This window comes from Ammospiza caudacuta, chromosome 1 (genome assembly GCF_027887145.1).
Source record: "Ammospiza caudacuta isolate bAmmCau1 chromosome 1, bAmmCau1.pri, whole genome shotgun sequence".
NCBI lineage: Eukaryota > Metazoa > Chordata > Aves > Passeriformes > Passerellidae > Ammospiza > Ammospiza caudacuta.
In genome coordinates this window covers 30,159,813-30,184,958 of record NC_080593.1, presented here as the reverse complement: position 1 = coordinate 30,184,958, position 25,146 = coordinate 30,159,813, and the positions used below count along the sequence as shown (strand labels likewise).

The window sequence follows — 25,146 nt, the reverse complement described above, 5'->3', positions numbered from 1 at the left end:
AGAGAGAGAGAGTGAGAGATGTTGGAAAGATGGAGGAGATGGAGTGGCATTTTATGCTGGACTGTTTTGTGTAGCCATGGACAGAGCCATGTTTCCGTGTGATACAGAGACTGAGTCCAGGGGGAGAAATGTCCCAGAGCCAAAGAAGATTCAGTGTGGGTCCCCCTCGGCCCCAGGGGGTATATAAAATATGGGGGGGACAGATGTCCCAAAGGTGAGATACTGTGCTTTTCTGGAACTGGACAAAGCATCCTTAAAAAGACAACCCTGGGAGCAGCCCTGATTCTTGTTCGGTGGTGAGAGCACCGGAACAAGGACGGAAAAGGCCACCACGACACACGGAAGGACTCCCTCTCCTCTTGAGGAACTGAAAGTTGAGCATGCTAAAGGGTGGTGCTGGACCCAGAACTGATGATTTTGGAAGATGTATTGTATTGGGAATTTAGGGGGGAGGAGGAGAGTGTTTTTTGTGAGGTTTTCATTTTCCTTGTGTTTTCTTTTTCTTTTGTGTGTAGTTTAGTAATTGTTTGTGTAGTTTAGTTAATAAACTTTTCTCTGTGTTTAAGCTGGAGCCTGCTTTGCTTATTCCTGGTCACATCTCACAGCAGACACCAGGGAAAGTGTATTTTCATGGGGGCATTTGGCCTTGTGCCAGTGTCTAACCATGACAACAGGGGAAGGCTGTTCTAGGGCTTCACTACCCACACATTTTCAAACTTACTTCTCATTTACAGCCCAAATTTATCACTAGCCTGCCCCTATACTCTGTGCATGTGCTGCCACTCTTTTCCTTTAAATAGCTCTTCTCTTTATGTTTGCTTCATTGTTTTCCCCCTTATTTGGAGAAAGCAATTTCAGTCATTTATTTTATTGACTAGCCCCATTAGCTGCTCTTTGCATTTGCATTACTTTGCCAGCACAGGGGACAAGAAGGGTACACTTAACCTTGGCAAGATTCCACCACCACCTAGACCTTTCTCTGTCTCTACTACAAGTATGTCAGCAATCCACAAAAGTATATTTTGTTTTCCATCTATATATAACAGTAAAAGTAGTCACAACACTGAAATAAGGTAATCTAAAAATAAATTAGCTATTTGCACTCAAACTTGACAGACCTCCTGTCCAATCTACCCTTATCTCACTTTCAGCCATTTCTTAGCCAATGTTACAAGTCCCATGCTGATCAACAAGTCCCTCTGCTCACCTGTTTCCTTGTGCATTTTAACCTCACCTGCCTGCAGCATTGTTTTTTTGTAAATCAAAGAAATCTTTGAGTTTATTCATGTATGATCTACTTGTTTTGCCTTGCTTTGATCCCCATTTTTAAACTAACTTTGCATCTTCAATTATTCTTGCATAAAATATCTACCCCAGGATACTGACTGAACAATCTTTCCTCAAATGCTGTCATGGATGCATTTTTAGTATATACAAACCAAGAACTAGAAGTATATGTAAGCTCTGACAAAAGTTTAAGGCTCCTAGAAACTTAAGTTTCTAATGCAAATAAGAACTGTATTCTTAAAATACTAAATTTAAAATATAACAATTTCCATGATTTTTAAAAATTTGGGTTTTCCAATGCCTCTTGTCTTCCCATAAATAGGAAGATTTTCATTTAAATGTATTGCAGACAATCATCCTAAACACATGGATTAGTGCTTTTGTTTGAGATTTTCCCTAGTTTAATTCTGATTTCAAAAGCCATGAGTGATGACAAAGCAAAGCTGCAGCTGTGGCTTTTTTTTCTGCAGCATTTAGAAAACAAATGTAATGGTTAGCATGCTGCAAATGAGAACATGAAGTTAGAATAATTTTTTTAAATGAAAATTAGAATACATTTTAGCTTATACATAACTCTTTAACAAAACCAAAAAAGGTCATGAAAACTGTTCAACACAACCAGTACATTTGCAATTGTGCCAGGTAGTCAGAACTGTGAGAGAAAGAAATTGCTGAGCCAGCAGTTTAAAATCAGGTCTCCAAGGTATGTCCTATAAATATACAACAAAATCCTTAAATAAAGTAATCTCTAAAAGGCTTTGTACCCTAAGACTGAGAGAACTCACTTACTCATCATGTCATAAACATAAATTCATAAGAAAGTTTATCAATTACTGATCACTACTAGTATGAAGGTAAAATGAGGGATTGATTTTTCTTCTGCAATATCCCATTGGCCTACATGGGATCTGTCTCACTTCTCACTCACAAGGTATTAGCAACACTTGAAGAAATGCGAGATCTATCTCAGGAACAGATATTGTACTTCACAACTTTATAGTACCACACTAACACATAAATTCTACAACTTTGCATACACAAGTATGACTTCCAAAAAACCATAAATCCTCTGGGGTTTGTTTTTGTTTTGTGGCTTTTTTCTGTCTGATTGGCCTCTTACAAGATTTCAAAAAGTATGCTGGGCACTGCTGTCTGTGTGTGCTTCTGCTTTAAAATTCTGATTCTGTTGTACATTCACAAGTTTCCAACTTCCATTTTATTGCAACATATATAATATATTGCAATAAAATACATCTCCTATAAGAAAGCTAAGATAAGAAAATATATGGAACATTACCTTCTTTGACTATATTGTCAGTGAAGAGGCTTGTTAAAATTGTAGCAGGAAGAGTCCCATTGGCTAACAGGATGCCAGAAAGCATTGCCAGTTTTGTCTGCTCTGTCTCAGTAAAGGCTTTAAGAAACAACAAGAGCTGGGGGCCAGACAAGAAAAAAAAAGTATTTATTTGAGGCACAGGTAGACAACAGGCAGCAATTAACAGCTTTATTTCTTATTTCTTGAGAGGTCTCAATACAAATCACAGCAATCACATCAAAATCTACCCAGAAGCATGACAGTGTCATTTCACTGATCTCTTGTAGTTTCACTTTCTCTAAGAACACAAGACAGTACCTGAAGGGAGCCTACAAAAAAGATGTAGAGAGACTATTTACAAGAGCAGGTACTCACAGGAGAAGGGGGAGTGGCTTCAAACAGAAAGAAAGCTGGTTTAGATTAGATATTAGAAAGAAATCTTTACAGTGAGGGTGGCAAGGCTTTGGGATAGGTTGCCAGAGAAGTTGTAGATGCCCCATCCCTGGCAGTGTTCAAGGCAGGTTGGACAGAGCTCTGAGCAACCTGGTCTAGTAAAACATGACCCTGCCCATAGCAGTTTGGCCCATCTAGTTTGGAGCTAGATGGTCTTTAAGGTCCAAAGCCATTCCATGATTCTTTAAGGTCCAGCCTAAACCATTCTATGATTCTGTGAAGGATACAGCCTTAGATATAAAACACCTGTGTTCTCCAAATATATGTGCATGTGTAAAGACAAAAGTACCTGCCACAGGCTTGAGACACACAGCAATTACAGGATCACAGACAGGACCCTGCCTATTCATATTTTCAGACTTCCAGCTAAGCCATGCAGAGTTACAATTTGTTTTCTAGCTTTCGAAAACTATTGCTCATGGAAACAATGAAAGGATGGGAAAATTTCCTGGTTTTCTTTTAGGGAACACAGCACAATTACAACATATTTTTTTACTGGCTAAAATAAGAAATATATTTCAAGTTCAGACACTATTGATAAAGCTGACAAAGGACAGACAGGAACACAGGCTGATTTAAGACCTTGCCATTCCCAGTACTAATTACAAGAGAAAACAAATAGCTTGAGAAAAAAATTACAAATCTCAATCTTGGAAGATCTGAGCTATATATACACCTTTTAATTCTAAAATTGGCAATTAAGTCTATTTTTAAAATCTTAATTTCATATGTTAAAATTACTGCCTTGAGAGTACATTGATGAAGTACTTTATGCCCTTTTTCCTTTATAGCAGAAAAAAAAAGCCATGCAGAATCAGATTTTGTCAATGGCATTACTGTTAACAAAAATGTTTTCTTAATGTGTTGTTAGTTACCACAATATGGGTGAGGGGAAAAAAAGAGCAGAGATAATAAAGGACAGCTTCATTCAATGCAAAAAGCTGCTGATTCCATCAGATGCTAGCTTACAAATTTACCATTGCCACAGAAGAAGGGGAAAAAAAAAAGTACTGAAGATATAATTTTCTGCAGTTAAAAAGAATACTCATTTTTTTTCTTCACAAGAAGAACAAATGGCACCCCTCCAAAAGGATGTCCTGACCTTCTGCTGTCAGGACACCCTTTTTTCTTTTCTACATGACCAACAAATGCAATTAAAGCAAAACAGTCTGTTTTGATAGAAAATTCTCACCACGTTTCCACATTAGGGTATTTCTTAATTATCAGATTCTATCCATACAAAGGGACAGAATATGATACATGTCCCTGAACTTGTTTATTACCACGGACAGTGAGAGATCTTCTCTGAGATATCCAAACAGTTTATCAACAAATGTAAAACTTTCTGAATGCAGTGATGTTTTAAAAATTCAGGTAACTAACGAAGTTATTAAATCTCATGCAGTGTTTTATGAATAGTTCTGCTCTGCATCAGTGAACAGAACTGAAAAAAACCCTCATTCATACAGTACTTACATAATAACATCAGCTTTAAATTACAGCTTACACAGGACTGAATGACTCAGCCACAGACAAATCACTGGGAATTTTTATTTTTTCCAGTGGGCTTCAGCCAAATGACTGCAACACACACTTTTAGCTTAAAAGAACAATTATGAAACTACCAAATCTCAAGGTGTAATTTTATTTCAGCAAACTGTGGCTCAACCACAAAATGCATGAAAATTTGGGATGCAGAAGAATGGAGTTATTGTTTCTAAATATATGCCTGAGAAACAAATGGTGTGCTGTATTTCCAAATGCAGCAACTAACTGGTGTGCATAATGGTGTAGGCAAAGGAACTCCAGGGCCACATTTAATGGAAAACAGAACGTTCTTACAGAATTTCAATATAATCCTAGTGTAAACTGGAAGCCTGTGGATTTAAAGCTCTCTTTATACAAGCTTTATCAGTAATAATGTACTAAAATGAGATCTGCACAAGAAAAAAAATGAGAATTAGATCTCTTTCCTGGAAGTACTGAGACTGTTAATAAAGAGGAAACAGCTTCAGATTTCTCTATACCCCACTTAAATCTTTTTTCTTTTGCTTCTAAATAACCAATGGATGAGGATTTTGATTAGAAAGTGGTCACACTGACCCCTTTAATGTAACAGACCAGGTTTTGATATACTTCTGAGCTCCAACCTCCATCCCTTTATCAGTAACGTGTAGATCATGAACAGTTATATCCATTCATGTAAAATTCTGTTTTAAACAGAACCTTTATCTTCTACACATCCCTTGCTACTTAAAGTATTGTTGGTGCTACTTGCCTAATTTTTGTTTTACTAATATTTTTCTAAAGCTGTTCAAACCTAGACTTGTCCTTTTCTGCTGATTAAGGATGCTATTCTATATTTTCTAGCAGTTGTGAAACAGTTTAGGGGGAGACTGGGTGATAGGAAAACCCAAATCTTTCATAAACCCATTTTAAAAAACTTGAAACAGAACCTAAATTTCAGTGCAAAGTTGCTACTTCAGATTTTTATTGCTGATTAATTTAAGCACTTTTCTTTTAGCGTCACAATTACAAACCTCAGTAGGAAAGTCACAAAATGTCCAAGACACTTCAGAATAGTTCCCAACCACCCACAGAACATTCTCCAAGCTAATGCTTCCCTGCTGCTAGCCAAGCACAGACATTACTGCTTTCCTTAGATACAAACTCATTCCAGGCATAAAAAGGGCAGCTCTGCCTCATTATTTTGTATTTCTGTGATATCTCTAAGAACTCCCAACCACATAAACAGAAATTCAGAATACCTAATAAGCACAAGACCAGGCATCATGTGATGTTCCATGTTGTTTTTGTCATTAAAGAAAAAGTCTTTTAAGCACAATTTCTGGGTATAGAAGATGTGCCCAAGCAAACACATTCATGCAACATTAAAAAGCACACAAGAAAAACAAGTGCTTCTGATCACCTCTTGTGATCCAGACATCTTAAATGGTGAAAATTAAGGAACTCTACCCAACAGGGAGCATGGTGTCATTTTATGTCTTCATTATCTGGTCTGCTGCTGACAGTTTATCACATCTGCAGACAGCACTGAACTGTCAGCAATGGAGAAGGCAGCTAATACAGCAACAGACACCCGCTGACTGAGTCTTGCCTTTCATCTGGCTAGCTTAAAGCATTTCTGCTCACTCCCTATCCAATCTCAGAATGTTATTCTCCTCTTATTTCCTAATTCCTAGCTTAATTTACAGTTCTTTCCTTGGGAAACTAGGAACACAAATAGGGGATGTCACAACATCTCCCAGCACTTCAAACATCCTGTTATGACTCGGTAACACTTATCACTGTTAAGACAAAAAAATAAAACTGCACCTTACCCCAATCTGGTATAAAAAAGTTTATATAGAAAATTGCCTAAACATGCAAACATCCTAAATAGACAGAAAATAACTGCATTCTTTATCCAAGGAAATACCTATGTAGAGAAAGAAGAACACAAGTTTTTAACTTAGAATTTTACTGAAATTATTGCAAAATGTCATGGTCTATACTAGTACACTGGGCCATGCTCGTATGAATTTAAGGTGCCTACATCAAAACACAGCAAGTGAGCAATGCATCTAAACAACATCTGTTGAAATTGCTTGCACAAAATAATTTAGACGTAAAACTTGGATATATGGTTTGCTAATGCCTTTAGAAAAATGAGTAACTGGCAATTTTGGGGAGACAGTAAAGAAATAAAATAACTGAAGGCTAGAAGCAGACAAAAAGGGGAAAGATGGTAGAAAACAATGTCCTAATGAGGAAGTTGTGATATAGAAGACATAAAGCAAATACTTGTGCAAATACTGCTATCTAAGATAATCTCCCTTGAAAGAAAAGTCCCACTGACAGCATCTGCTTCTTTAGCTGAAACTGCTGGTATTGCCTTGTTTTTTTTTTTGGCATGCCTTTTTCTATGAGAAGAGCTAATTATCCCCCAAGTGCTCTATCTGCCTAATGACTCTGCCAGAAACACCACTTTCATTGCTGGGACAACGACCCTCAAAAAAAAGGTCAATGAGTCATTCTCTTACATATTAAACCACTGACTAACTGCAGCCATCTTTGGTCTAGCAGAAACACCTTCTGGAAATGAAAATGTATCTATTTGCTGGACCTCCATGGGCAGCTGCTCCTGTAGAAATTTCACCATGCAGGGATTAAAGGATTAAGTGGTTAAAAACCCTGCAGCCTCCTAAATGAGAAAACAGCCACTTTGTGGATTCACACAAGCAGGGGGAGGGAGAAGGTAAGCAAAAGCACCTACAAGTAGTCCTCAAGGGTTTTAAAGGCAATGGCAGTGGAGGTGCCATAGTCTCATCTTGTCACTAAGAGTGCAAAGTGAATTTTTGGAAGCTGAAGAGGATGCAAAGCCAAGCAAGTTGCAGCAATGAGCAGAGGCGGCTTGAATTGACATGGCATTTACTTAATATGCTGAGCACTCTCTGAAACTTGAATGCTGTGAGTCAGCGCTTCTCATGTCAGTGATTACAGTAATTAACAGCAGGAACATTAGATTTGTGTGGGGATAGAGGTAAATTTAGGTCTTTAGAATGATGTACTGAGTAATCAGCATCAGTTGATAGGCATGCTGGCCACAAGTGTAAAAATAATTTCCTGTATGAGCAAGAACGTATAAATCAAAGCCAAATTAATTCAGGCACAAGAAGTGCTGGTGAGGTACCAAGCTCCAAATGTGCCCTCATTTGACCCTTGCAGCAACCTTTCTAATGTTTAAATAATATGGAAACACATTTTTATGTTTAACAAACATGACACTTTAGTCATGGGACAAGTTTTGCCACTACCAGCATGCCTGTTAAGTTACAGAACAGTACAGTGTTTATTACTTATTCAGGCCATTAGAAAAGATATTTACATCTGTTACTAGGAACTCAACACAGACAAAATAAATCTGTATGTTGTTTTTCAAACATTTTTACCCTGGCTTTTCCTGTCTCCTTAGAGTTCAGCATCACAAAACAAAACAGTATCCACAAATAGCCACTACAGTCTAAGAGACAAATCCTGAGCACTCTGCCACTGGTGAGGACTCTCTCTTACACATACCTGTGGTCTCAAATACAAAAAACTTGTGGTTATGGAATGGAAAACTTCATTTCACAGTGCAGGAGTGGTTTAATATTCATATGCCAAGAGACATGCTGCAAAGCAGATTGGCATTCATTTTTTGGAAAAAAACCAGAAAGATGTTCTATTTGCATGACAGTAATACCACTTCTCATTAAGAGGTATATTCCAAAGTGTATCAAACTTTTGCACAAAAAAGTCTGGAATAAGAAAGTGAGTTTGGTCACAGCAACCAAAGGACTCATTAATTCAGAAATATGATACATCAAGTGCTTCCTGCAGTATTCCCACAGAGCTGAATTTGTAGAATAAAGCTGCCTCCTGTAGATTCCATCCTCTTTTCCAGCACAGCCAAATAAAACACCTAGCAGCATCACATTTGTAGATATACAATTATATTAGAAATATAGTAAAAATATTATCATTGCAGTAAAGACTGCCATCAACATTACCTTTTTGATTTCATCTTCAAATGCTTTCTCCAGATATTTGTATCTCCTGATAAGTTTATTGAAGACCTAGAGATAAACACAGATTAACTTAAAAAGTGTTTAACAATTACAGCCATCTTTCTTTACAAAAAAAAGTGAAGGGAAATAAGCAGCTTGCAGAATGATTTCTCTAGTGTTGTCTGCCACATGGAGAGTAGAAAACATCCTTCTCTGAATTTTGTTATTCTTGCTTCATAGAGCAATGCTTGAATGGGAGAATTTATTGCAGTTTGAGTATTTTCATGTTTTTCAAACTTTTTTTCCTTCTCTGCTTTTCACCTTATCCATAGATAAAAGCAAGGGAGAGAAGGAAGAGGGTAACTGCACCCTTCCTCCAATAATGCAGCCCTGGGGAAGCTCTCAGTTGATGCAGTAAGGGTGGTGGGCATCTTCAAAAGATGCAATATCTTGGCAAATCGACTAACATGAATGTTTACAGCAAAACACACTACTGTCACAGAAAGAGGAAGAACATTTGCCAAAGCTTCTAAAACCATTATGTTATTGGAACCACTTGTTCTCCAGTTTTCACCATTTGTTTCCCATCATGTGACCACAGACTATGAAACCAGAAACAGCACAGGTGCAGAGTTCATTCAAGGTGACAAAGGAAAAGATAAGAAATTAAATGAACAAATCACCACTTGCACTGCTGTACGAAGGCACAAAGCATATGACTCACTGTCACAGGTAAAAAGGCTTATGTGGGGAACAAATGACATTATAGCCACATTGGATGGGGGAGGAAGGAAAATTAGGTTTAGAAAGCTTCAATTCAGTTTTCATAATATAAAACACATCCCTACATCCTAACTGGTAGTATTTTGCCTCAGAAAAAGTGGAAAATCAAATGTGGCCATGCTGCAAAGTAGACACACACAGAATCGTAATGAAATAAGATAAAGATGAAAAAGTAATATTCTTGTTAGTATTTCCAAACAAAATTCTGCATATTTTTTAAGTCTCTGTAAATGACAGAAGCATGACTTCATATGCAAATAATCAGCTAAAATATCAATACTAACTTCAGTTTTTTGAGTTGAAGACTTTTCACTTTTAATCGTTTCCATAATAAATCCATAAAAAACCAGCCATACTACTTGGGACACAGAGTAAGAAATTACCTTCTAGGTATCTTCTAGATTAAAGAAAGATCTTAACACTATTTTAGACTAACTCCACATTTTTATAATACAGTAAGAGCTCTATTTTTCATGATGTACAAAAAAATGGCAAGGTCAATAAAAGGACACAACTCTTCAGGCATTAATTACAAAATGCTGATTTATTTTGGTGGCTTTTGGTTTGAAGTGCAGAGAATCCATTGAAAATTCCACTCCTTCAAATCCTGAGGTGAAGCCTTCCTTTCCATTTTTCAATATGCAATCTTTCACTTTAAATTTCTCCTTGGAGGACTGGAACTGCCAATTTTTGTTCAAAAGATCGTTAAAATATTAAAATTCAAGAAGACAGAATCAATGCATTTACTGATAACAGAGATTTTCCTGAAGCAGCATACCCTGTTTTCAAGAGATGATAAAGCTGATGCGTAAGAAATATTGACTCCCTTTCCAAAAATAAGTATATTTCACTGATTTAGATTATTAATTAGATGTTTTTTAAAGGAGCTTTCTGCTATTAAGCAAACATTTTTTACCAATGCAGATTTTGACCTCAGCACTCTTTAAATCAGCTATGCACCTTTCCAGGAACTTATCACCCTAAAGACCTTAGCAGGGACAGCAGCTTTTATTCTTTTAGTCACTGTCTCCAGCATTCCAATAATATCCAGTGATTTAAAAAGATAAATACATAAATAATTAACAGTAAGGGTTTTGACATAGGGGAGTTGCAAGGGTATTGCATTTCATGCAATCCTACTGGTATCCAGAATTGCATAGTGGCTTTGAACTTTCCATAGAATTCTTACTGTAATTTCTCATATAATTACTACCTTCCATTAAGGAGTTGTGCAAAGTTAGTTTCTATTCAAGAATCTTTTAGGGTTCACTGGCTTTTTGTATTAATTTCACATAGGCCTATTTATGCAAGCCTTATTCCTGCAGGAAGAAATTAGACATCACATATGCAGGAGAAATGAAAGCTCTTGGAATATATGCCTAACTCCTAACAAGTTATGCAACTAAAGGTTGGAGGCGTGAGCTTCATAGTTTTTGTCATTCATGCACTTCATAGAATTGTTTAGGTTGGAAAAAACCTTGAAGACCACAGAGTCCAACTGTTATCCCAGCCAAGTGCCACTAAACCATGGCCCTAGGCTACCATGTCTACAGATCTCTTAAATATCTCTGAGACTGGTGACTTCATTTCCCTAGGCAGTCTAATACAATGTTTTCAACTCTCAGTGAATAAATTTTTCCTAATAGTCATCTAAACCTCACCTGGCACAACTTGAAGCCATTTCCTCTCATCCTGTCACTTGTTACGTGGGAGAAGAGACCGACCCCTTCCTGGCTACAGCCTCCTTTCAGGGAATTGTAGAGAGTGATAAGGTTTCCACTGAGCCTCCTTTCCTCCAGGCTAAACACCCCCAGCTCCCTCAGCTGCTCTTCACAGGGCTTGTGGTCCAGACCTTCTCCAGCTCCACTGGCCTTCTCTGGACACTCTCCAGCACCTCAATGTCTTTCTTGTAGTGAGGGCCCAAAACAGATTTGAGGTGTGGCCTCACCAGTGCTGAGTACAGGGAGATGTACACTGCCCTGATCCTGCTGGCCACACCATTGCTTATAAAAGCTGAATTTCTGATACAGTGCATGTGTTTCTTTAAATATGGTCATATAAATATTTCAGTCTGCACACAGAAAAGGTCAACAAAATTAGTAAGGGCGGTGTCTAGAAATAGCCTCAACCAATGGTAGACTGTGATAAGCAAGACTGCTTCTTGTAAAGAAAGCATTGCCAGCTGTGATCAGATTATCTCAAACATCCTATTTTCTTACCTAAAACGTCTGTGTTAGGGCAGATTAATGATTAACGGGATTTTCAATTGGTCTGCAGCTAGCCTAGTGCAGCCGAGGCAGTCTGCAGATGTTCCACTTTAATCCCTTTTGACACATAAATGGAAAACAGTAATCAGCTCTGCCTTTACTGACCTGAGCATAATTTCGGATGGCATCATGATCTTCATCTGCAAAAAATACACAGTGGTTGGTCATCTTGGTCTTGTCATTGTCGTCTATGCGTGTTCCTCCAGGAGCTGTGAGAAAGGAGAAAAAAAAGGCAAGGAATCATTTCTTACTTTAAAGAATGTAAGATTTAGTAAGACTAGTAAGTCTTATGTTAATATCACACAGGCAAAGGGCCACAGCAACAGTTAGCAGGGGAGAGGAAGAAACAGAGACAGACCTAACTTTGCTAAGATGTGGGGGCACCTGACAGAAGGAACACCTGGCTGATATGCTGCACTGCAGAACACACAGTCCTCACAGAGCTGAGTGATTCAGCTCACCCTAAGGAATCTCAGCTGGTCTTGAGAACACAGAGTGATCAAACAACTATGGGTTGGAGCATAACCCTTACACATTATTTTAATTCTTTAAACACCACAATAATGTAAATCCTTCCCAAAGAGGAAAGTATTAGCACTGTGTTAGCAATCTGAGTACTTGGAGTACCCTGCTAACTCCCTCTAATGCTTACCAAGCTCATGTAAACATTCCAAACACTGGCTTATTTCATCGAGAGTTTTTCCCTAGGCATTTTCTAAGAATATAGCTGCTGTTTCCTGCACTACCTCAAATCTTACAAAAATGTATTTTCTTCTTGCTTACCAAAGAGCAGGAAGCAGGAGTCAAAGCAATGTGACCAGTAAAAGGAGACAACTTACTCAAAATAAAGAGGAAAGTGAAAAGTATGGTTTTTGCCAGAAGCTGCCACTGATACCGGTAGAAAAGTCCCATGAACATCCACAAGGCACACCTCATTATCCTTCACTTCTCTGAGCTACCTTTTGTTGCACCATCTACAAAGCAAGATTTGCAGCAGCTCTTAACCTGGAATGCACCTTTTTATGCTAATAAATCCTTCTGTTTCCCCTAGTTAGCATGTCTCATTCTCTTTGCTGTTGCAATTATATGCTGGTTTAGCTCAGACTGAAGGCTTCTCAGAGCAATATCCAGAAAGTACCGAGGTATTACTGCACGACAAACAACAAACAGTGCTATGATACGAGATGCAAGCACTGAACTTGTAATACAGGCTATAATTTCCACTGTAGAGGAAGACAGCATCTCAAAAGAAGCAAGCAAGGTTGATCATCAACATTCTCTGTCAGATATTCTGCAGGTTACCTAACATGCTGCCAGCTACCAAAATATCAAAGAGTGTGTCAGCATAGCGGCGATAATCAAGTCGGGAGCCCGCTGCATCCAGAAACTTGGCTATAGCCTCCAGGTCATTCCCAGCTTCATTGAGGCCTTGGACAATTGTATCCCTGAAGACTGTGGGTTCAAATTTCTCCTTTTCATCTGAAACAGAGAGAAAGAAGGAGAAGGAAAGAGAGAGAGTGTCAGTTTTAAAACTTGTTAAAATCCTGTATCAGTCAGCAATTGAAAGGACTGTGGCACCTAAAATACTCTTCTCATTCTGGTCAACACACCAGAAGTTTGTTTGGCTTGTATAATTTCTGGAAATTCTGTAGTGTTTACCCTTGCTTCCCCTCTCCTCATCATCTCCCAACACCAAAACACACATAAACATATGGGAACATAAATAAAGGAAAAGCAACTATTGTTTTCTAACTTCACACTCTTCTCTTGTTCTGAGAGCAGAATAATGGGAATGCCAAGGTATGAGTACATAATCTCAAGGTATGAACACTTCACTTTTCATCTCCTGCTAGTTTTCTTCTAATAACTATGGTCACATAACTAAAACGTTTTCAAAAAGAGTCTTCAGGAAAAACAGGAGACTGAGTTATTAATAAAACTAGTTTTTGAATAAACATTTAAAGCAACACAATACAACCAAGAATTTATCCTTTATATTCACAGACTTAAGCAGCACTATGAACACAGCACTCACATTGCTTTTTCCACAGCTGTCCCTTGCTGAATTCAGTTAAGGCACAGCCTGACCCCCAAAGTCCCTGTGTCAAGGTCATTAGTCACAACAGAAACAACTGCAGCCTCCAGGTAACTCTTATGTAGATTTACCCATACCTCCTGTTGCCTTTTTGCCCACGCAGTTAACAGCTTACTGCGGCCACTTGAAGCTTCTTAAGAAAACCTGCCCTGCCTTTACAAAAGGGCACAAATGAAATGCTTGTTACTGTTAAAATAACTTGAACTTCAGAAACAAAATTGCAAGCTGTTCTGTGCACTCATACCCAGGGCTGTTATCACCTGCTGACACAAACACTGATACAAGTTCTTGAAAGATTGGAAAATATCCAGAGGATCAATTCACAGATTTTTACTCACAAAGATAATTGAGGATTGGTTAAATTTCTGTCAAAACATATGTTAATGCAGTCTGAAATATGCCAGCTGCAATGCTTGCAGACTTTCTGTGAGAGACTTTATGCATCCTCTGGCTGCAGGCTTCTGTTCCCTGCTACTCATAGAGCAGCTTTTCATCCCAGGCCTTAAACAAGAGACCTTGCTTTTTAACAGCCTCTCTTCCCTAATCTCTTCCTTCCACGGTACTTTCATGGCATTGAATAACTGTTTCACAGACAATTCCTACTTTTGATAGCTTTTCTATTTCTCATACAGCAAAGTTATCTCTCCTCTGCTGCATGTACGTGGGGAGCACTCATTCTAGCACCTTCAGTACCTCACTTGCACATTCTCTTCCACTTCCAATGCATCCCTTTCTTCCACAGCAATTGTACCTGGAAGGCACAAAGCAGTCCCTTCCACTCAGTGTCCCAGCCACTGGGAAGCTCAGGGGATGAGTCCACTTGTCCTTTCAATGAGCCAGCTGCAGTTCAAGGGCTGCCTCTCAAGCACTAAGCACTGGAAGACTGTAAGATCCCCTTTTTCCCAAGCTTTTCATGACTGAGTCTACAACCCATCTCCACATGGATTGCTTCTCCATCCCCCAAACCTGACCTCAGACCAAAACTGAGACAACTCCATGGACACCCATACATATGCTCAAGCAACCATCTACTCCCAACTCTGGCTCCCCATGAAGTGATGCACACAAACACAGGGCCAACCCAGACTCTCCACCACCACGCTCTCAGCACCCAATACACTCACTACTCAATAATGCCCCTTTTCTGGACTTCTTCCCAGGCTTTTACTTCACACCAGACCTTGGAGATGTTCAGTCTCTCAGCCACGTTATCTTCACTTTGGCTGTGATGAAACCCTGGAGTCTGTGTTTTGAGGAACCACCTCTCCTATCTGCAGGGCACAGCCATCAGGGACAAACCAGGAGGTTGAGAGGAGAATTCAAGTATGTGCCTTTGCTCCAAGGAAAAAACGCCCAGAGAGAAGCATGCTACTGGAATCCCTTCCAAGCCATCAGACCTGTTACCAAACACTCAGTTGCAGCTCTCTTCCAACTTGAAGTACAAAACCCAACCCAAACCAAAGAACAAAGCAGCCAACCAACCAAGAAACAAACCAATCTTTTACTGAAATAAGTACTTCAGTATGTGTACTTCAGGCAGTTTTACTTGTGCACAAGAAACACAGTTCCACCCATAAACAAGCATCTGAGTGCAATTATTCTCTTTGGGATTGCCAAGTAAGTATGTATTATTTGAAGAGTAAAAAAAATTTTAAAATGCTTGATGACACATAAAGCAGCAAGAAGACAGACCTTTGTTTTAAGAACTGAAAAAAAAATCCTGGTTTACTTTTTAAAATGTATTTTATGTAAAAATTTAAGATGTTTTCATCTAAACTAGAAGGTATTATATGCTTGGTATCATGGGTACACAGTGCTCAGTACAAACACAAATACCATGATTAACATTTCTTAGTTATTTAAAATAGATTCTTTCCCTGCCCCAGAAGTCTTCCTTGTATCCGTAGTACCCTATTATTTTCTTGCCTATCACAATCTAAAAATTTACACAGCAACAAGAGGTGAATTCATTGCATGAAAAATGATTTATAATTTTATTGAAACATTTTCCTACCAAGCTAATGTACTGAAGAGGAATATGCTGATGTATTACAAGAGGGTGAGTAAGAAGCCATCACCAACAAGTGGTGACAGTCTGTTGAGCTGTCAAGTGCACAATTACTAAACAAGCACAGATCAAATCATTGGCTGGCAGAGGCAGGTGTAGCTTGCAGATGTGATGCACACAATATCCACTGCATCAGTGCTATACACAGCTTTTCATTTTCAGCATGTTCCTAGATCCTTATTTCCTATCTTTTGCTTCTAAGAAAATCACCAAGTATATTCATAGCTTGTCCTTAATTAATTTTATCACTTCAACAGAAGGCCCACAACTGTAATTCTGTGGAAGAAAAAAGATAATATGAAGTAAGAAGAGGGGCCAAACACGGTAACATAAAGGTGTTAATATTGACTTTTTATTAGATAATTTTCTTATCTCCACAAATACAGCTCCATAAACACAAGTACTCGCCAGACACCAACTACTGCTGACCCTCACTGAAAAAGGAATATTCAACAGATACAGAGATTATACCAAGAACTGACCAAACTATTTTATTTTCCTAGATTGATAGGAACTGTGAGATGCCTCCCTCCCTTGGAAGGTTCTTCCCTTAACAGCATAATTTTTCTTCCTTCAAATCTTTTTAAAGTGATTTGAATGTCTGCCACTATATATGCTGCATGCAAGGCTTATTTCTTTCATTTGGTTAATCAATATAACTAGAGAGAGATTTACAAGCTCCTCTTCCATGGTTCTCTCTTAAAGATATTTTACACACTAAGCATACACTCAAACTTTAAATCGAAAACATTGTATTATTCTTTTTTGATTTCTGAAAGCTCAGAAGTTTTTTACAACCTGAGATTAGTTGCAGCTAGCTGACCAGTGGTAAGAGCTCACATATGCATTAATTTTATTGGATGCCTGACTGCAGTGTCACACCTTGCTGAGATGGCAGTGCTCCAGGGATATGCAGAAGGGAAAAAGGAGTACCATGGGACACAAGTGGGTAAAAATAAGCAGCTCACTGTCCCCAGCATGTGCATGTTTCAGACCCCCTACCTGTCTGCCTGTTACATGCCACATTACAGTCTCCAAACACCAAAATGTCACGGTCAAACCACAGCTACTGCACTCTGTCCTGCCTGGGTGACATTTCAGGACTCCCTGATATACTGAAACTCAGCATAAAAAACTCCAATAGTATCATCTAGTCTTAAGCCAAAGACCTAACAACCTGTGGCACTGCTGAGACACAAAAGTATTTGAAAACCTAATGGAATAAACATACTTGGAAGCCATTTCTTTTCCTTAAACACTCTGCCTCTAGAAAGAACTAAGTACCAACAAATTTCCAAGCAGGCTATTAAAATCTAAAGGCAACAAGGATGACACCCCTTTTGAAGAAGAGATTTTATGCTTTGAGTACAAAAAGTGTTTGCATGTTAAAATTTCTATATTAAAGCCATTTAATATCCACAATCCCATTTAAGAAACCTCTCTCAAAAGAAAAACCCCAACCAATCTTTCAGACGACCCCCCCGTGTTTTTTCTTTCTTCCATGTAATCAGTGAGTTATCTAGGGTTACCTCCAACCACTCTAAACAGTAATCCAAGGGATAGGCACAGAATTGCAAATCAAGTATCTTTATTTATTCTAATTATTGCTGGCATTAAATAGGAGTGAAAGACCAAATCTGTACTATGACAGATTATGTCAAACTCAGTGGAAAACAAAGTGAAAGTCTCTGAGAGAGAGAATATTTTCTAAGACAAGTTTATCAAAAAACATATTTACCACAACTGACTGGCCTAGACTGAAAAATACATGGGATCAATCCAGCAGTGTGCATGTCTGAGTGCTTCTACTGGCTGATCTGACAGACAGATTTCTTTAGGGGTTGCTAATTCCACTCCTCTGGCCACATCTATATGGCTGTGAATTACTGCAGTGTACAGCTCCCACTGCATAATGCCCTCGAGCACACTGATAGAAAGGTAATCCCACTAATTACTGGAGCACCATGATATTTAATTACAAACAACACTGGTTTCTTTTTTAATTAGTTATCCTTACAAACGTTGCATATGTACCATAGGAAAGACATTTTGCATTTAAGAGACTGTACTAGTGAAACAAACTGAAGTGCTGGGTGCAAGGCAGGAAAGATGAGAGAAAGCTGGCACTGCTTTTTAACATGACTAAACTATTTTGCAATTCCTACCTAAGCTTCATGATCATCCTAGATCTCTAGACACTCATCATTCAGCTCTTCAGAGCTGTGACAGAATTTGAAATTTTCTGAGAAAGGTTACCAACTCTCTTTGTTTCTCTCATCCACACTAAGAAAATGCTCATATTTACATTTTCTGTCACAAGACGTTTAGATAAGCTTTTAAGACTTGTTAGCTTTTGATCAGAAACAGGAAAGTCAAGATGGAAAATGTCTGTTTCATGACAGACAGGAACCCCACCTGTCTGCTGCAATAATCTACTATTATACCACCAAAAATCTAATCCTTCTTTTCACAAACCAGACTTGGATTTTTGGTGGGGGAGCAGGAACGGAATAAAATAAACAATTAGATGTATTTTGTCACTCTGCCTCAGACTGTTGGGCATTCATCCCAGCCACCTAAACTGCAACAAATGAGTTCTGAGTATGGTATAAGCAAGCATGTTAGGATGATATCTGCTGTGCCAGATACCTGGATGGTACAATCAGCACCACTCAGCTTTCTTTAAAAATTGATGCTCTACTGTACTTAACAAACTGTTGGTCATGTTTACAGAAAATCAGTATCACAATGAGTAAATTGAGACTCACAAAATTGTTTTATTTAAACAATTTAAAAAAAAAAAAAGACTACACTAACACAGGAGGAATAAATATTTGTGAAAGAGGAAGTTCCTGATCTCCTTCTGACCTGAAAGCAGGGCCAGTGAGATGATCTGACCATCTCATGGAGAAGGAAGGTGAGAAAATTCCTTTTTAGATAAGAAAGGTTCACTTACAGACATGGCATTCGTATGAGTCAATGAAGTAAAAACGAAAATCAGACCAAAAAAGCCCAGGTAGTTTTCTTTAAACTTTTAAAAAAAAGCTCATATTTTGCTTTCTTAGTTGAAAAGGACATTTTAAGAAACACCCAAACCAAACATCTAACAAGTTTTCTTTATCATATGCAAATATATTATAAATTCATTTAGCATCTAATCTTTAACTGAAGCCTCCACAAGACTTCATATCTCATAAACTCAAATTTACATCAAGTCCTAGGGTATATAGTGAAAATAATACAATTCATAGAGCTTAGTTCAAAGTAACATCTTCAATCTTAACATGGCTGAAAAGAAGGGGAGAAAAATCCTTCAGCTGAACTTTCAACCATTCCACCTGCTCTGTTTCTAGTCATTTTAACAAAGAAAATAAAGCAAAAATTGTAATGCAACTTACCCCTCTTCCTAGTTTTGAACCGCTGGCCTGTTAGCACCGGCTTCTGATTCTTATTCATAAAATTTCTGGAGAAAGAAAGAAAGAAAGAAAGAAAGGGAAAAATATTTATACTCTATCATTTACAGCAACAATTTAATCTAAAGGCAAAATAAGGACTCAGGGTAGCAAAATCCCAACATATGACAGGTAAAGAAAATTCTTAACACATTTTCCAAGAGTAATTCACATTATCTTTAAGATGAAGAGCACTACAATCCAAGGATAACTTCAATAAGATGTGTTTTTCTTAAAACCTGGCTGTTGGCATCTCTGCAAAAAACTGTGAAGATTCAGAACTGACTGGGAAGGTGATGTAGTCACTGCCCTTACTCCTGGGGCAGGGGTACACAGCCACTGCCCATGCAGCCTGTGGGGATGCTGGGGGCACAGAAGCCACTAAGGCAGAGGGCTGGGAGCCAACCTGGTGAGGCTCAGCATGGCACAGGGCCCACCCTCTGGCACAGCCACCAGGCAGATGCATGCCCAGGGTTATGCACTGTCCAGCTCAAGACAAGATTTTGTGTTCTAACCATAAAGACAGTGTTTTAATCGTCAAATTCTAATCAAACATTTCTTACAAGCATCACTGTATCTTAGCAACTTTCAGTTCTGAAAAGCATGTGGGTGTTGTAAAAATAATAGAAGATAAACAAATCCCTCACCCCATCAACTTTGAGCATACATACAGAGTTAAGGACCTACATGGCACATCATACAACAGTAAAAAATACTGAGCTTTTATTACTTCAGACCTTTACAGCAAACCTTAACACACAATGTCAAAAAAATTGGGAAGTGATAATATATTAATGTATTACTTCAGACCTTTACAACAAATCTCAACACACAATGTCAAAATAATCAGGAAGTGATAATATATTAATGTCACTTTATCTAAAGAAAACAAAACTATTTTTAAGCTTTGGATACAATCAGTTTCATCGCACAAAACTTAGCTTATGCAAAGAGCAGCTGAACCAAGAGCTGAATGCAAACAGCAGCAATTAAAAGGAAGCTTTGCAGCACTAGGAATCACCACAGGCCATCATCCTGTCCTGCCCACAGTACCTGCCAGCCCTGACACTTAGAGGCCACCTACTCCACACCCTGCAGGCCATTTGGTCACTGTTACATATGAGTTTCTTGTCCAGAATTAAACCTTCTCGTGAAAGACTTTGAGCATGTTCTTCTAATAACTGCAGTTTTACATAAATCTGTATTATTTGTATTTCTTCATTGTGGACTCTGCAGGTCTAGTTCAGAAGTACACAGATTTGCCGACATGCTTCCTACCACAAATGAAAAGAAATTCAAGCTCCATGGCTGAGAAAGCCATCAATCACATGTTACTATCCAAGTAGTGTTTTCTCTACCCCTGAAAGTTCATTTAACTCTCTTAACAATGCTCCAGCTATACAATGTATTCCCTTTCACCAGACTTGTAGTGGCAGCTTCCCTAGCTGGCCACTTTTGCAGCATTTCAAATATTTTACTTGGCAAATCACTTCCTTCTAGTCTAGGTTTACCACTTATCCAGTCAAAAACTCTGCATGCAGGCACATGAACTGGAAATAGCCAGTGGAGTTCAGAGTAAAGGTTTGCATCCTGTAAGTCACAAAACCACAAACACACAACAAGCAGTTCAACTGAGATTCACACATCACTGAGACTTCAAGCTGCAGTTCTAACAGACCAAGGAACATTTCAAAACAACTGCAACACTTAACAGCCCTCTGGAAAAACGTTCTGGTAATCTGCAAAGAGTTAAACATGGCCAGGCAGGTAACATGGGATCTTTCAAAGTGCTGTAGGATCCAGGAGTGCCTTCACAGCACAGCTCCAAAGGCTCTTTCCCCTGATGAGACAGCTCGGTGTTAGAGGAACAGGAGGTGCTTTATAAATTAATTAGGCAGATAATCCAGCAATCTACAGGGATGAGCAACAGCCCAGCCTCCAGCCAGGGACTGCCTAGATTTGACATACTTATCTGCTCTGTCTTTCTGTCCTTCAGTTATTTGTAAAGAGAATGATCTATAACATTCACCTAGGTATTTTTGACTTGTTTTTATGTTTTGCCTGGACACCTTACACCTTATTCCAAAAACATTAATTTCAAGAGATGGCAAGAGGAACCCAAAAGGTTTGCAAAAAAAATGTCAAGCAAGGCACACAGCAGGTAAGAACTCCACTTTTCACAGCTCTTCCAGAGCACAAACATGCTGTCAGGCTGGGGTCACAGTGCCCACTTCCTTAAGCAACACACAAAAGCCTTCAACCCAGCACACTTGGACAGTTTCCCAGTTTCTATGAAAGACAGAAATGCATACACTGAATTTCTAACACCAGACTTCTTTCCTTGGATGCAGTGTATTTTTAAGTTGCAAAAACACTTGCATGCACCTGAAGCTTGACTATGGATTTTAACGGTTGCCTGTGAACAAAATGTATGTCCTTTAAGACAGCTGGGAAAAAGATTTTAAAAAAAAGCAGTTAAAGCAGGACTCCCAACTTGTGGCAGATTTAATGACTAAAGGTTCAGTGCACTAGAAGAGACTCTTGAATAGTTAATTACCAAGAACACAGGATATGCATTCTTCTATATTTAGCTTTAAATGTGCTGTGCTCTAATCTGCTCGAGTGAGGGTCTGGCTTTATAAGGCACTGCCTCAAGCAATGGCCCAGGATCCTTCATTAAGAAACACAATCTTGAGAGTGAGCAAAACCAACCCAGTGATCTATACAAGGATTGAGAATGGCATCAAGTCCTGAAAACGAGATTTTAAAGTGCTGTTGCTACCACAACAGATGCCTGAATAATAAAATTTACAAAAGTGAATGCAATGCAAACTTTTTTTTTCATCAATAAGAAACCAACAACAGTATCAAAGTGGTGCCTGAAGGCTGTAAATTCAGGGTGGAAGCATATAAACTTGCACAGCACATTTGATTGCATCAGAGAGTGCAGCCTGCCTCCCAGGTGTCAGATAGCTGTAAAACCTTGAAATCATTCAAGACCTTGAACTATTACATATATTCTCCATTTTGAAAGGTACAGCACCTGGGCTCAAAGCCAACGGCCAATTTTGAAATGGCAGCTAAACAGTCATAGTGGTTTCAGTGGAGCAAGGATCTTAAGGACAGATGTGGGTAGGAAGGGAATTGCCTCCAAAGAAAACCCAAACCACCAGCCAAACTTTTATCTTGCAGCCAAACATCCTCCACAATTTACATGAATTGTCAGCAGGAGAGCAAGTAAGAGATATGGAAATGTCAGCTTTCTCCTTTCACAGACTCCACTCTTCAGCAAAAGATGGGAGAGGCTCAGCAATAGAAGCTTTCCTCTCAATTTACTGCTCAGTACTCAAGCAGATGTCAGGGCAGTACAGAACCTGGCACTACGCTCCACAACGGGTCCATTTTTCATACAAACAAAAAATATCTAAGCCTGCTAATTACTAACTTGCAGCTACAAAATTAATCAGAAAAACAAAAAAATGCATGACTTTAAAGTTTACCAAATTCCACTCCCACTCTTGTTAAGACGCTTGTACAAAACAGATCCATACTTTAAAAATTCATAAATTGGTGAGTTGGCACATTCTCCTGAGACTGCTTGAAATCCAGGAGCTAACTAAGCTTTCTCTACAGCTGCTCCTCATTTTCATGCTGAAGACCCTAAATAGTTAAAATAAAACTTAGGGGCATATACAGCTGTAGATATGCAGATACATATTATAAAGCAGTTACTCCAATCAAGCAATCCTTCTCACACAACTAATAAAAATTGTAACAGTTTTAATTAATAAATCCAGCATTAATTAATAAAATACATTTATAAAACCTGCAACAGACAAAGTAAAAGTTTTTTCACCACTTCAGCAAGTATGAACTCACTTAATAGGTTAGTAAAATGTAGTCTTTTATCCACACCACAGGGAAATTCTTATGATGATTAACTCCTCAATTATTTAAAGCCTTGGTAAGGCTGAAGTTTCTACCATTTGTTCTTGGAAACATTTTGCTCAAATTGAAAAAAAAATACTGAAAACCTTTATTCAAAGCAACACTATTTTTCTAAGCATCATTTTGCACTTCCTTTGACCAAAATATCAGAATCATCTGAGATTCTCCCAACATTAACATGCTCAGATGAATCTGGGAACAGTTGCTTCACAGCAGCAAAACTTCACTGCCCTAGTTACAGAGAGAAGGGAATCAATGCCAGGCAGCATAAGGAAAAGAACAACATTTTAATAAAAACGACCAGCATTTTATGGCTCTTGGTGTGCAGGGCACAAAGTACAGCCCAAGGGCAGGCAGTGACCCTCTGGGCAGCCCAGGGGATTGGGGAGGCAAGGGGGGCACAGCTGCACAGGATGCTGCGCTGCTGCTGTGGGCACTGGCGCCGATGGCGTCTGACTGACAGGGCGATGGAGAGAGCTGCCAGAACACCAACACTGCACCACCAGCCTGCACAGCAACACAGGCTTGGCAGCAGCTATTTCCATCTCCTTCCCCTGCTCAGATATCGTGTAAGACAGGGGCAGAACTCATCACAAAGGCAAATAAAATAGAAGCATAGAGTTGCTACGAAGGAAACATCCCAACCCACATATCAAAGGCAATCTTTTCTTTCCCACCAAAGAATATCCAGGACATTAAAAAGCTTTACTGGGTCTTTTTTATCCAGCAATGTTATTGGGTGTTTTCATTGTCTCACAGTTACAGTTCCAGGCTTGGGGTAAAGAGAGTTTTCCACCCCTTTCAGGAGCAAGCCAAGAAGTTACATTAAATGCAAATTACTGAACTTGAGCAGCATAGAGAAAAAGCTGCCCTTGCACTTTTGCCAGAGAGGAAACGTGTCAGCATGCAGCCAGCAGCTGTCTCTGCTCTCTGAAAAGCAGCAGACAGCTAGATCATAAGCTAACAAAATCTGTAGGTGGAAAACTTATAAATCATTACCAGTAGGGAGAACAGAGCAATGTGAGGGGACAAGAAGACAGAGCAGATGCAATCCAGACACAGGTTCTCAACAAATCCTCATCAGGCTTCCTGCCTTCCACTGGGACACTGTGCCTTTTGTTCCTAAAACACTGGGATTTTTTAAGAAGTGACTAACAAGCTGGAGGTCCATAAATTCAACCATGGCACAAATCACCAGGAAGTGCAGCACCAGCAACCAGGTTTCTCTTGCAGACTTGCCACAGAGGCACCAGCACAGCTGCCATGTTTATGAAACCTTTAACCCAAAGGGGCTGTTCATCAGGAACGATAAAGCCAGAGCCAGGCTCCTGCCACATTAAAATCCCTTCCCTGGTTTTATAGCCTCAGCAGCAACATGCAGGGACAAAACAGTAACATAAGAATCTGCAGGGTAAACACAATTCACATGGGGGTTTAATGTTTACATGAAATACGAATATTGCTGAACCACATGCCCTGCCTTTCCCTAAAGAGCCTCCCAGAAGCTCTCAAGGCACTTAAATATTTAAAAAATGTTTATTTTTTAATCACAGAACAGTATTGGTCTGCAGTAAAAAGTGTATCTACTTCAATAAAAATATTTCTCTTATTAGCATGCTTAGTGGGAGAGAGAAAACAAGGAGATGAAGCAGAAGGAATTGATTTAATTCTGCAGCAAAATGAATACCTGAAGAGAATGAAACTTACCACATGGTAAATAATAAATAAAAACCTGTGCTCATGCAAGGTTTTCCAGGAACGAACTGGGCGTGCAGCTTGTGAAGAGTTATCCTAAGAAGGAGGGAGAAGACCTTACTGCTCTTTGCAGCCACCTGAAAGGGGCCAGAGCCAGATGGAGCTGGTCACTTCCCAGTGAGGAGCAGCAAGACAAGAGGAAATGGCCTCACCTTACATCAGGAGAGGTTTAAA

The 25,146-nt window shown here is 39.0% G+C and overlaps 1 protein-coding gene across 2 annotated transcripts in view; it reads right to left on the bottom strand.

Moving 5' to 3' along the window:
- The window catches only part of BZW2 (basic leucine zipper and W2 domains 2), a 56,433-nt gene that overhangs the window by 18,048 nt on the left and 13,239 nt on the right, over positions 1 to 25,146 (bottom strand). Inside the window, exons 2-6 of one of the 2 annotated variants that reach the window (XM_058822272.1) lie at positions 19,216 to 19,280; positions 12,957 to 13,133; positions 11,760 to 11,863; positions 8,608 to 8,673; positions 2,585 to 2,720 (exon numbers count right to left, since the gene is read on the bottom strand). In XM_058822272.1, coding sequence (XP_058678255.1) covers positions 2,585 to 2,720; positions 8,608 to 8,673; positions 11,760 to 11,863; positions 12,957 to 13,133; positions 19,216 to 19,273 — 541 coding nt within the window. In that variant the 5' untranslated portion in view covers positions 19,274 to 19,280. Of the gene's footprint in view, positions 1 to 2,584; positions 2,721 to 8,607; positions 8,674 to 11,759; positions 11,864 to 12,493; positions 12,692 to 12,956; positions 13,134 to 19,215; positions 19,281 to 25,146 lie in introns of those variants that run through there. The other variant, XM_058822337.1, reaches the window with a different exon arrangement.